This window comes from Anolis carolinensis, chromosome 6 (genome assembly GCF_035594765.1).
Source record: "Anolis carolinensis isolate JA03-04 chromosome 6, rAnoCar3.1.pri, whole genome shotgun sequence".
NCBI lineage: Eukaryota > Metazoa > Chordata > Lepidosauria > Squamata > Dactyloidae > Anolis > Anolis carolinensis.
The window spans coordinates 80,231,180-80,245,682 of NC_085846.1; the positions used below are offsets into that span (position 1 = coordinate 80,231,180).

At 41.2% G+C, this 14,503-nt stretch overlaps 1 protein-coding gene across 1 annotated transcript in view; it reads left to right on the top strand.

The window, feature by feature from the left end:
- Window positions 1-1,371: 1,371 nt before the first annotated feature.
- colq (collagen like tail subunit of asymmetric acetylcholinesterase) overlaps window positions 1,372-14,503 on the top strand; it is a 50,949-nt gene continuing 37,817 nt past the window's right edge. Inside the window, exon 1 of the mRNA XM_008112743.3 lies at window positions 1,372-4,248. Coding sequence (XP_008110950.1) covers window positions 3,867-4,248 — 382 coding nt within the window. The 5' untranslated portion in view covers window positions 1,372-3,866. The remainder of the gene's footprint in view (window positions 4,249-14,503) is intronic.

Genomic DNA, 14,503 nt, shown 5'->3' on the forward strand with positions numbered 1-14,503 from the left:
CCAATGAATGCAAGATTCAGCAGGATATATTTCAAAAGATGGAACTCAGAATGTCTGTGAAATTCAAGGTGTCACCATATATCAACAGGCGACTTGAAAACACACTCACACAATGTCTCTAAAAACTCATTTCCCATTGCCAGTCTTTTCCTTCAATGCACAGTTGCACAAGAATGCTTCGATGTGGTGTAAGGCAATTTCCTATTATATATAGGTCAGTGGTTTAACCTGTATTATACGTGAAAGTAATGTATCATGGAGTATACTACGGAATCCCTTCCTATGGCTGATGTTCATGGTAAGTATTCAAACGTTTCTCAAAAAATGGAACAATGTAGAAAGGTATGGAAAATTTGAAAACTCTAGCACTTTTTATCTCTTCAGCTACTAAAGGTCCAGAACACTTTTATTCAAGTATGGATGATGGATGATACAGTGTTGTATTTACATTCCCTCATTATCATTCTGACTGTATTAATAAATCATAGATATTCATTTACATTCCATCCATGTTTGGAGAGCCAATGTAGTGTAGTGGTTTGAGCGTTGGATCACAACTCTGGAGACCAGGATTTCCCCCTAACATTTTCTGGATCACTTTGTGTATTTGAATCCAATATTTCTTGGCATGTTTGCATGTCCACCACATACGATAGAAAGACCCCACTTGTTGTTTACATTTCCAGCAAATATTGGAGCTCTTTTTATAGAGCTTAGAGAGCTTTTCAGGTATCTTAGTCCACTGGTACATCATTTTATAGAAATTCTCTTTCAAATTATAACATAATGTGAATTGTAACCCTTTTTTCCACATTTTCTCCCATTGTTCCAACATTATATTGTGCCCATTTTATTTTGCATTCTTTAACTTGCTCATCCGCCATTTCCCATTTCAATAACATTTTATACATTTTAGCAATTAAATGTTCATCATCCGTACATAATTGTAACTCAAATTCAGATTTGCTTATTTCAAAACCGACTTACTGTTTGTCTTGTCTGAATCTCTCCATTAACTGTAAATTAGAAAACCAGTGGAAACCAAAATCCTCTGCAATTAATTGTTCTCTTGTTTTAATTGTATATTATCCATGTACATTTTCTAAGAGATTTTGATATGTTAACCATTTCTTCTTACCTTGTGTTTCTTTTCTATAAAATGCTTCTTGTGCAGATACCCACCCTGGGATCTTTGGGCATAAGATTGATTTATATTTCTCCCGTATATTGTATATACATATAATATTGATAATAATATTATAATGGAATACAATATTATACTACTAATAACACAATATAATAATATTAATTATATATTATATATTAAATGTAATATTACTAATAATATTACCATATAATGATATAGTACAATATAGTAATTTAATGCTTACATTGTGCTATGCTAATAATATATTGTATATTCATTTGATTTGTAATCCACTCTGAGTCCCCTTCGGGGTGAGAAGAGCGGGATATAAATGTAGTAAATAAATAGTAAATAAATATTCGTTGTAAAGCATGTCTAACATAATGGTTTTTGAAATCTACATTCACTTTCACTTTATCATACCCCATATATCCGTGCCAACCGTATCTCAGATAATGTCCCTCCAGTGTTAACATCCTAGTATCACTCAACAAAAACCAATATTTTATCCAAACTAAACAGCAAGCTGCAAAATACAGTTTTAGATTAGGTGTGTTTAATCCACCCCTTTCTTTTGCATCTTGTAGCACCTTAAATTTAATTCTTAGCTTCTTTCCTTGCCATATAAATTTAGATATATTTTTTTCCATTTTTTAAATGGTTTACCTGTTGCTATCACAGGTATTGTTTGAAAAAGGAACAACAGTGTTGACAATACATTCATTTTTATCACAGAAGCGACAATTGTACTTTAGCCCATCTTAACAAATCTTTTTAAATATCTGTCCATAGGGTTTCTGTCAGGACTCAGCCTCCTCCTAAAGGGCCACACACAATAAGTAGAGTTAACAAATGTTTATTAAATGATATTTTAAACTTAGAAACACTTAACTTCAGTGTTCCCAATAAAAGTAAATGTTTCCTTGTTTCAAGAAAAGGCAAAAAAGCAGGAACAGAAAATAATCTGGATTATCTAGCCTGATAATCCGTCTTAACTTCAACCAAACATTCACTGGAACTAAAGTCACGTCCCGCTATGGCACAACGAGCCAAGCAAGAGTCAAACGCCCACCAGACATGAGTGCAAACAATGCAGTTGTCCAAAAGCCAAGACGAATCCAGAAACCCAAAGAAAAGCCAACCGGGAGTAGCGATGCCGTCATCAGGAGCCAAGCCAAATTCAGAAACCAACAGGGAAGCCAACCGGGAGTAGCAACGCCGTCGTCAGGAGCCAAGCCAAATTCAGAAACGAACAGGGAAGCTAACCGGGAGTAGCAACGCCGTCGTCAGGAGCCAAGCCAAATTCAGGAAGCCAACAAACGCCAAGCCAGGAACGAGCAACTCCGCCGTCAGGAGCCAAGCCAAATTCAGGAACCAACAGGGAAGCCAACCGGGAGTAGCAATGCCATCGTCAGAAGCCAAACCACATTCAGGAACCAAGGGGAAGCCAGGAAACGCCAAGCCAGGAACGAACGTTGTCGTCGTCAGGAACCAAACCAAATTCAGGAACCAAGGGGAAGCCAGGAAACGCCAAGCCAGGAACGAACGTTGTCGTTGTCAGGAGCCAAACCGGATTCAGGAACATGAAGCTGTACAGCCAGGACCCAAGGAGAACAGGCAGCGACAAAGCAATGTCCCAAAACGACACCTTGCCTTCTGCAAGGGAACACTACTTCCAACTCCACTTTTAACTTACACCTCGGAGTCCGATGATGATGAGGCCTCCGCCCTGTCATCATTATCTACAGCTGATCTAGATGTCATATGTGAACCTCGCCCATCATCCCTCCAGTCTTTCCATCTTTGGTCAAGACTTAGATCTCCCCATGTCCCTGGTGTACCAGCAGTCCCCTGAAGCACCCTCAGAAACTGGCTCTGCACACACATTTACTTGAGTCCAATCTGCAGCATCTTCCATCTCACTCCCAGACCCATAATTCCCAGAAAAACCCTCAAATGTTTCATCCTCCATAGGAGCAGTGAGTATATCCTGGATCTTCTTCCTTTCCCTTTCCTCATCTGACTCCTGCTCCCAAGTTGACCTTTTAGTTCCTCTACTTTCTGGTAATCCATCATCTTCCAGCATTGACTCCTCATCACTAGAGAACCCTTCAAACGTTTCATCCTCAGAAGGAGCCATAAGTATTTCCCGAACCTGCTTTGCTTGCTGTTCCTCATCAAACACCTGCTCACCATTAGCCCTTTTCTCCTACTAGCAGTTTCACCAGTAGTACCATTACTGCCCCTTGGCCCAACTACAACAGTTTCATAGTTATTTTGGAACAGTAGACAGTTTTTATTTGTCAGTAACACCTAGGTACTTTACCTTTTTTTCTATTTTGAGATCTAGTTGGTGATCTTGAGCTAGTCACATACTTTCAGCTCCAGAAAACCCCATGATAAGGTCACCTTTGGGTTGCCATAAGTTAAAACATTTGGAAAGCACACAACAACAATCCATGCTCAGTCAGTTAAGCATTACAGTTTCGTCAAATGAATGATAGAGATAGGACTCATTATGCAGAAACATGAGAGTTCTGTCTCCATAATCTGTTACTTGGAACCATTACTGGAGATTGGGGGACGGAGGAAGAGAAAATCTTTATTAATGAGTGGAGCTATCTCAGTGTTTGTCATTATCAGTCAGAGATCTACTTCCCCATTCAACTTTAAATTGCCCCTCCCTGTCTTCATTAGTGCTCCAGCTATATTTTAATAGATGGCATTTGTAGTGGGGGCATCTGATCCAGGGCTTGGGTTAAATATAGCTCAGTCTAGTGTAAGGAGAACATTTAATGGGAAATGGTTGGCATTCTTTCTTTCCAAAGCTCAGAGTGCGAGAGACAGAGGAGCGAGACATGCTCACATAAACATACCCAACCAGGGAGAGAGTGAACGGGAGCTAGCAAGCAAGCAAAGCACACGAGCAGAAAAGACAGTGGACAAGGGATCGGCACCCTACACAACAGTGGATTTGGACAGCTTTGCAGCCAGCATGGTCATGCTCAGCAGCGTTGCCTTGGGATTTTATCTTCAACTCCTTTTCTGCTTTGCTTTATCTCAGAATTCCTTTGTTGACAGTGTCTTCTCAATACCTGCAGGTAAAGGATAAGTTTGCTTTGTCTCTCAATACTATATTACTCTTAAGTATTGTTAAATTTTCCTGCCATTATACTCCTTAGAACCATACAGGACTGCAGAACAACAAAAACACTTGGTTGTAAATGCATGATGAATTTTAAGAGCTGAGGCATAGTATTTCCCCCTCTCTCCATATCTCTTCTCTTTTATCTTGTGTTTCATTATTCCTTATGTTAGGAGGAGACTAGCAAGTCCCCTTTGACATGCCATGTTTTTGTGTACTATAAACTTCCCCATTTGAGCAGAAAATATTGCCTGGAATATCTATACTTTACATGGAAATAAATGAAATAGATGAGAGGGGAGATGAATCACAATGTGCGGTATATCCATCTTGACCAATATACCCCTGACCTCCAACAGTGTTGCAGGACTTGAATTGGATGCTAGCAAAGTAAACATCTTCTGGCCTTGGTAATGCCACTAATAGACATCTAGATGACTTACATAGCAAACAAAAGCTCCCTGCATGGAAAAACCCTCCTAAGGGAAAGGGCATGAATGGTCTTAGTACAGGGAATCCTATTTTCTCCTCTAATCCAGCAGGCTTTCCTTCAGCTGTGTGCCATGGAAAGGACACTGAGAATAGGAAATAGCTGTTTTCCACCTTTCAAAAAAAAATAACTGGGAGAAAGTTTGTTTTCTAGCATCCAAACAAAAATGTAGAATTCAAATGTTGATAGAATATTTTTTTTAAAAAAATTGAATTCAGCTTCCTGTTGTTGACATTTGTCCTATCCAGCCATGTTTTACCATAATCTCATTTTAAATGTCTACATTTGAAATATGGATATTTGTTGTGTATATTTTAAAGCTAAAGTTAACAGATATATTGTCTTGGTTATCTAAAACTACTGCTTTCGATAGGTAGTGCTAACCTTATTGTCAAGGAGTTAGTCTTGTATTTATTATTTTTACTTGTATGGGGAAATAATCTGAATTTATTAGTAATAATAATATAGTAGAGTCTCACTTATCCAACACCCACTTATCCAATGTTCTGGATTATCCAACGCATTTTTGTAGTCAGTGTTTTCAATGCATTGTGATATTTTGGTGTTAAATTCGTAAATACAGTAATTACTACATAGCATTAATGTGTAATGAAATACTTTTTCTGTCAAATTTGTTGTATAACATGATGTTTTGGTGCTTAATTTGTAAAATCATAACCTATTTTGATGTTTAATAAGCTTTTTCTTAATCTCTCCTTATTATCCAACATATTCGCTTATCCAATGTTCTGCCGGCCCATTTATGTTGGATAAGTGAGACTCTACTTTAGTACTGATTTGTAGGATAATTTTAAAGCATTGTATCATTTTTAAGCATTGAAATTCATGATCTTTTGAAACTGCAGTGGAATTTAGTGGCTGCAATATTTCAACAAGATGTCTTTGCTTGTGAGTAAATATATTTAGGTGGACATATCTGGTACTTCATTGGAGGTCTATGTGAAGCAAAACAAATATGGAACACATGTATCAGGGTGAAAATAAATTGATTAGGTTTTTTATTAAGTCTGTTGTATTTTTAGATCTGCATTGGTTACATTTAAGAATGGAAAAGTTATTTCAGGCCATCGCATCTCCTCCTTCTTATGTTCATTCAGAGAACTTTTCTATTCCAGGAGACAAGAATCTCTGTTTGCGGGAAACACAGTTTGAGTTGCAGTCCTGTATCTGCTTTCCTAGGCATAAATGGAAACTCTTTAGAATATGGTTGGACAGGCAGCTAGCCTTATCCTATACATCTTGATTTAGAAATACAGTAGAGTCTCACTTATCCAAGACTCGCTTATCCAAGGTTCTGGATTATCCAAGGATAGTTATCCTAGCCTCTAGCTAGGAATTGTGTCCTAATTCCCAAACAAGAAAACTTGTTTTATCTTTGTGATGGAGGATGTATGACAAATTGTGAACAATTACTGTTGTTACTTAACACATAATAAATATCTAATGACATCAGCAGTGTTTGAGTTGGGCCTGGGATGATCCTAAACTGCCACCCTATAGCTATACCATCCCTGAATGGTGATTTATATTACCTATCATTATGAAAGTTCTCACTCATCTATTAGATTTGAAAACGAGTGGATATTAGTGTCCTTTTATTCTTGTTCCGATATACCTCCCTGTGGCAGCACATGACATAAACAAAGAATCTGAAAGCATTATATGCCAGTTATTTTTGTAGGCATTAGAAGAAATTAATGTTGGAACCATCAAGTCACTGATGTATATGGAATCGCAATGAGGAATGCCCTTTCATATCTTGCTTTAAATAAATATGTGAGTTATAACATATTATGACTTTCACCCAATTTGACCTTCTCAGTAACATATGACCATGGTGCTCCTAGAAATAGTGAATGATTCTGTCATCTACAGCCAACCGGATTTTCTTGGTGCTGAAACATCATTTTTAGAGGAAATGATGCAAGGTATTGCATTACGGGATTCTGCATTTTCATGTGGTTATATTGCGAAAAACAACAGTTGGTAGTAACGGATCACGGGGTGTGAATATCTGCAGATGCTTCTTCTAATATATTTTTTCTTCAGGGGACATCTCTTTCTAAATATATCACTGTTACTGGTACTGTATCTGGATGAGTGTTGTGGGTGCTTAATTTCTAAATCCAGTGATGCATGTTTCTTTGACCTATGTTATCTAGTCAGACAAAATAAGGATTTATGTTACTGAGTTGTACTGAGATGAAGAATTTGCTGTATCATTTGAGCATCCAACAAAATGGGGCAAAACTACATTTTGAATGTGGATTAGGATAATGAAAGACTTAAGTTATACCCCTTTTTAAATTATGCTGTTTCCTAAATTTGTACTGCTAGGCCTGCTCGCTCAACCTGAAGATTGTTGAATAAACCAAGTATTTATAAAGATCTAAATCCCATTATTGTCTCAGGCAGAGTAGATCAACAAAATCAGTGACAACCTGGAATGTCACTACATATCTAAATCCAGTTAATTCAATTGGTTTATTAGTGAGCCACAGTGGCACAAGGGTTTAACCTTCCGACCTAAAGGTTGGGTTGCTGACCTGAAGGTTGCCAGTTCGAATCCACGAGATGGGGTGAGCTCCCATGTGTCAGCTTTAGCTTGTGGAGACATAGAGAAGCCATCCAGTATGATGGTAACACATCCGGGCATCCTCTTGGCAACGTCTCTGTAGACGGCCAATTCTCTCACACCAGAAGCAACTTGCAGTATGTTCTCAAGTTGCTTCTGACACGATTAAAAATGGCTTTGTTGTTAGGACTAATAGCTGAACATATGTCATTATATAATGGTATTATGTCTATATATATAAATATTTAATATATAGTGGAACCTCTATTTAAGAGCATCCCAACTTAGGAGTGTTTTGAGTTAAGAGCTGTCACTCAGCAACAGTTTTGCTTTGACATAAGAACAGAATTTTGAGTTAAGAGCTAGAAGCAGAGGGAGTGCTAGTGCAAGAGTACAGGATTTTAGGGCTAACAAGGGAGCCACCTCCATGCCTCGTGCCTCTGTGCCTCATGCTCTTGCTGTCAGCTTTGCTTTTGTCCGCTTTGGTTTTTATTCTTGGTACAGTAGAGTCTCACTTATCCAACACTCGCTTATCCAAAGTTCTGGATTATCCAACACATTTTTGTAGTCAATGTTTTCAATACATCATGATATTTTGGTGCTAAATTCGTAAATACAGTAATTACTACATAGCATTACTGCAGAACTACTTTTTCTGTCAAATTTGTTATATAACATGATGTTCTCCGCCAGAGTGTCGCTGGCGGAGAACTCGCGACGTTTCTGACTGAGCACGGTCTAAAACCGCCATTAGGGCTTATTCCGCGGCGTTGCAGGCAGTCAGGAAGGTTTTCACGACTGCCCGCATCGCGTCTGCAACAAATAGATATTCTGAGTTGTTCCGGGTTGTTGGGGAGCTCCTCCACCCTTTTCAGGGTGGGGGGGACACCTGACAGCTCGGCAACTCGGTGTAGCGAGTTCTCTCACCATTTTGCAGACAAAGTCGCTCAGATTCGTTCCGACTTGGACGCCAGTCTTGATGCATTGCCAGGTGAGGTAACCGAGGCATCTGTCTGTTCGATCTTGTGGGATTCGTTTCAGCTTGTGCAACCTGATGATGTGGACAAGATTCTTGGAGCGGTGAGGGCGAATACCTGTGCCCTTGATCCTTGCCCATCTTGGCTTTTAAAACAGGCCAGTGGTGGGTTAGTTGATTGGTTTGTGACAATAATCAACACCTCTTTGGGGCAGGGCAAATTTCCATCTAGCCTAAAACAAGCTGTGGTAAGGCCTATTCTGAAGAAGGCCTCATTGGACCCAACCGATCTTGGCAATTACAGACCAATCTCTAACCTACCATTCTTGGGCAAGGTCTTGGAGCGGGTGGTTGCTTCTCAGCTCCAGGGATTCTTGGAAGATACGGATTTTCTAGACCAATCGCAGTCTGGCTTCAGGCCTGGGTTCAGTACCGAGACGGCTTTGGTCGCCTTGGTGGATGACCTCCGCAGGGAACTAGACAGGGGGAGTGTGACCCTGTTGGTTCTCTTGGACATCTCAGCGGCTTTCGATACCATCGACCATGGTATCCTTCTGGGGCGGCTCTCTGGGATGGGCCTTGGGGGTACTGCACTGCAGTGGCTCCAGTCCTTTCTGGAGGGCCGTTCCCAGTTGGTGAAGCTGGGGGACACCTGCTCGGACCCCTGGCCACTGACCTGTGGGGTCCCGCAAGGTTCTATTCTGTCCCCCATGCTTTTTAACATCTGCATGAAACCACTGGGAGAGGTCATCCGGAGTTTTGGAGTGCGGTGCCATCTCTACGCGGATGACACCCAACTCTACTACTCTTTTCTACCTAAATCGAAGGAAGCCCCTCGGATTCTGGACCAGTGTCTGGCCGCTGTATTGGCCTGGATGAGGGTGAACAAGCTGAGACTTAATCCTGACAAGACAGAGGTCCTCCAGGTCAGTCGTATGTCTGATTGGGGTATTGGGTGGCAACCTGTGTTTGACGGGGTCGCACTCCCCCTGAAGGCGCAGGTCCACAGTTTGGGGGTCCTCCTGGATTCGGGGCTGACGCTTGAGGCCCAGGTGTCGGCCGTGGCCGGGAGGACCTTTGCACAATTAAAACTTGTGCGTCAGCTGCGACCATACCTCGAGAAGTCTGATCTGACCATGGTGGTCCACACCTTAGTCACCTCTAGACTGGACTATTGCAATGCGCTCTACATGGGGCTGCCTTTGAAGACGGCCCAGAAACTACAACTAGTACAGCGTTCGGCAGTCAGGCTTCTAACTGGAGCGAATTAAGGGCGCGTTCAACGCCTCTGTTTAAGGAGCTCCACTGGCTGCCATTTACTTTCCGGGCCCAATTCAAGGTGCAGGTTATTACCTACAAAGCCCTAAACGGTTTGAGACCCACCTACCTTAGAGACCGCATCTCCCCCTATGAACCCGCACGTTCTCTTCGCTCGTCGGGGGAGGCCCTTCTCTTGCTCCCACCACCTTCGCAGTCGCGGTTGGTGGGGATGAGAGAGAGGGCCTTCTCCGTTGTGGCCCCACAGCTTTGGAATTCGCTCCCCAGGGAGATCAGGCAGGCCCCTACCCTCCTCTCCTTCCGGAAAAGCTTAAAAACCTGGCTCTTCCAAAAGGCCTTTGACATTTAATTGTTGTTGGATTGACGTGTCTGTTCATTCTATAATCGCCCCATTCCTGATGTTTTACCATTATTACACTGCACTTTATTGTCTATTTCAACTGTGAAATTACCTGTCTCCATTTTGGTATTTTCTGCACTTTGCCCGGGATCTATGAATTTAGTCCCCTGATTTTAATATTGCTTGATTCTTGCTCATTTTAATGATTGTTTTTATTAATGTTGATGTTTTTATTGAGTTAATTGTTTATGGCTTTGTGATTGGATTTTTGATTGTTGTATCGGGCATGGCCCCATGTGAGCTGCCCCAAGTCCCTTAGGGGAGATGAGGCGGGGTATAAAAATAAAGTTGTTGTTATTATTATTATTATTATTATTATTATTATTATTATTATTATTATTATGTTTTGGTGCTTAATTTGTAAAATCATAACCTAATTTGATGTTTAATAGGCTTTTCCTTAATCCCTCCTTATTATCCAACATATTCGCTTATCCAACATTCTGCTGGCCCATTTATGTTGGATAAGTGAGACTCTACTGTATGTCTCTACTTCATGAAGAGAGAAAGGGAGAGAGAGCAAGAAAGGGAGGGAGGCTGGAATGAGTACAGAATAAAGAAAATGATGCTTCTGCCTCTTTGCTTTGTGCTTCCTTGCCACATTATGCTTCTACCATATTGGGGGGGGGGGGAGTTGGGGGGAATGGAGTAATAGCAGTTCAATGAGAAAATTTGCTTTGAGATAAGAGAGTTTTGAGTTAAGAGCTCAGTCACTGAACAAATTAAACTCTTAAGTCAAGGTATCATTGTACTCCAATGTTAGTTCATCCTAGGGTAGTCCAATACCCATTGTAACAATAGGAATTACATTAAGTTGTAACTATTAAGTCCAATTAATTTCAGTAAGTCTACTTTGGGTAAAGCGAACACATTTAATATACCATAGCTTCCAGCTGTCTAGTTTGGCAGGGACAGTTCTGATTCATCTACTTTTCTGCTGCTTTAAACTTTTCCCAGCTCCTTTCTCCCCCACTTTTCCCCTTTACTCTAACTTGAGTTTCTGCAAAATTAGTGCAATGTTCAAAAGTTACTTGCACTCCACTAATTCAGCAAGGGGTAAAATCATAGAGTCATAGAGTTGGAAGAGACCTCATGGACCATCCAGTCCGACCCCCTGCCAAGAAGCAGGAAAATCGCATTCAAAGCAGCCCCGACAGATGGCCATCCAGCCTTTGCTTAAAAGCCTCCAAAGAAGGAGCCTCCACCAGGAAAGAAGAAGGCAAAATCTTGCCATTTCCAGTACCTTCATGCAAAAATAAACTATTCCAGCTTCTCCTAGTTTGTGTGTTCTTCCTCATTAATACATTTTGTTATTAATCTACTGCAGGACTGCAGTATGTGGAACTGTAAGTTGCAAGATTTGAATTGTTGTATCATGCCTGATTTTGCCTTTTTACCCTGTAAATGTAGTTGGATTGATTGGTTATTTATAGCTGTCAATCAATGTTGTTTGTACCAGTTATATTGCTCTCTTAGCTCAATTGTTTGGCTCCACCTCTTCCTGGAGTAGGACAGTGTTTCCTTTTTCATTCCACCATCAAGCTTTCTATCAGATGGACGTGAGAGAGAGACTTGGCTCTAAAAGCCCTTGATTAAGTTACCTCTCCGCACCAATTCTTACCCTTGAGACTTATGCTTCATGTTCAGACCAACCTGGACGACATTGAGAAGTCTCAAGCGCCTTCAAATCAGTCATTTGGCACCAGAGGAAGGCTCTGTGCCTTCAAACATTGGCCATTTGGACCGGGGTTGAGGATTGCTTCGGCATTCACAGCCATTGAGAAAGAGGGACCTGAAAAAGCTTCTCAGCTGCAAAGCTCCTTGGACCCAAGACAACCAGAGACTGTAATGTATATTTTCCTTTACCCCTTTGAAACTTCCAGCTTATTGCCTTAAAGGGATAACTTTTTGTAAACAATACAACCAGTTTTTAGTTATCTACAGTGTTTTGATCCTTGGGAGTTCCAGCTTTCCTAAAGGAGGGCAAGAAGCAATCCCCTGGGGGAAAGATGTCACGTCCATGCCTCTTTCGCTAAGAATTATAGCCCCAGGCGCGACGGCACAAAATATCTGTTGTCCCACTTTTTCTGGTGTCTTTAAAATGTCTCAGTTTCTCTGTCCTGCTCCCACTTTCCCCCTCCATCCACTATTACAGTACTTGAATTGTAGCAAGTTGGGTTAGAAGTACTCAAGCAATTTGTTTTCAACTCAGCAAAGAGAGGAGTGGGCAGAAGTCTACGTTTCTCTGTAAACTCAAGCAAAATCAAAGTGTAGCTTGTGTGCTATTATTCATTGATGATTTTGCCCACTTGGCCATGCTCTAATGTTACTTGGCCACATATGTCTGGTTTTTGTCGGAGTGTTTTCATCCTATGCCCTACTGCCTGGGTGGACTGTCTCACTTTGTGCTGAGTTGGCCAAGTTTCAAAACAGCCAATATAACTGTTGGTTGCCTCTTTGCATTATCGGTTTAGGGGTTTTTTTTTCTTTCCCAAAAAGGCAGTTCTCAAAGAAACTTGCTTTGATAGTAAATATAATATTTCAAAACTCATAGTAAAATCTACCACTCATGACTGTTGTCCTCCACATAACCTTAGTACGCATTAGCAAACTGAGTATGGTTCTACATAGTTTTTGAGGACGCTGGGGCCGCATCCAAGGGAAAGGCAGCTTTTCTAGGCAGGGGATTCCTGGAGTTGGTATTGAGCCATAGGCAAGCAAGCTGGGAAACACAGACAATATTGTATACATGAACAAGGCCCAAGGGATAAATAACAGTTCAATTATACTATGGTCTTTTAATAGCAGCTGGTCATTTGTCTTATGACTCCATGAAACTTTTGGATACTTGTCTGCATTCTTCTTTGAGTGTCCAGAGTCTCCCAAGCTAGGTTACAGGTTGCTAGGTTTTTTAAAAAAACAAGTGGGAGGATTTGACTTCTATATAATGAATATGTCAATGATGATGTTTTCACACAAAGTTTAGTACTGGAAAAAGGGAAACAATCCTAGGTGTCAAGTTTAGAAGTGCAAGATTTGTAATTATGTAAAAGTGGATTGAGAGGAAGGCCAAGTTTAAGTGTGTAGAAGCAGTGGATTTGGATGGCAAAGTTTTTGTGCTCATTTTTTAACCAACTAAAGTAAGATGAGGGTAAAGAGAGAAAATGGGAAGAGACAGAAATCAGGACCTTTTAAAGCATGGTGGACCATATAAAATGATTTATATGGTCCACCATGGGCAATATAAATCATTTCCAGTGTCTCAAAAAATATTTGGAAAAATCTTTTTGATAAAACAAAAGACTGGGCTCAAGCTGCTGCTGCTCAGTAATTTAGTCATTTCCGACTCTTCGTGACCTCATGGACCAGTCCACGCCAGAGCTCCCTGTCGGCCATCACCACCCCCAGTTCCTTCAAGGTCAACCCAGTCACTTCAAGGATACCACTCATCCATCTTTCCCTTGGTCGGCCTCTCTTCCTTTTTCCTTCCATTTTCCCCAGCATCGTGATCTTTTCCAAGCTTTCCTGTCCCCTCATGATGTGGCCAAAATACTTCAACTTTGTTTCTAATATCCTTCCCTCCAGTGAGCAGCCAGGCATTATTTCCTGGAGGATGGACTGGCTGGATCTTCTTGCGGTCCAAGGCACTCTCAGGATTTTCCTCCAGCACCAGAGTTCAAAAGCGTCTATGTTCCTTCGTTCAGCCTTCCTTATGGTCCAGCTCTCACATCCATAGGTTACTATGGGAAATACCATTGCTTTGACTATGCGGACCTTCGTTGCCAGTGTGATGTCTCTGCTCTTCACTATTTTGTCAAGGTTGGCCATTGCTCTCCTCCCAAGAAGTAAAGTCTTCTGATTTCCCAGCTGCAGTCTGCATCTGCAGTGGTCTTCGCACCTAGAAATATAAAGTCTGTCACTGCCTCCACGTTTTCTCCTTCTATTTGCCAGTTATCAATAGGTGTAATTGCCATGATCTTGGTTTTCTTGACGTTTAACTGCAACCCAGCTTTTGCACTTTCTTCTTTCACCTTGGTGATAAGGCTCCTCAGCTCTTCCTCACTTTCGGCCATCAAAGTGGTATCATCTGCATACCTAAGGATCAAGCACCTTGCTTTAAAAAGTGAGTGGGCAAGCCCATCGACCACATATAGACTTCAATGTGTCCCCTAGTGTTTGGGAGCATTTCAAGACAAAAATGGGAGAAGGGCTTGGCAGGAATGGGAGTGATGGATGGTGTGGTCCTCCAAGGGAGCTGGATGGTGGTGGATGGTGTGGTCCTCTTGGGGGGCTAAGGTGCCCCCATGGCATTCCACAATTGCCCACCCCTGTTTTCAATAATAATTACACACAGAGGTGTCCAAAGATGTGGTTCTCTTTCTTTAAAGAAAAGACCATGGGATTCTTACTCCAGGAGTCAAGACTTACTCCCGTTCAACCTAATATGGTTAGCAACATTTCAGATATGGTG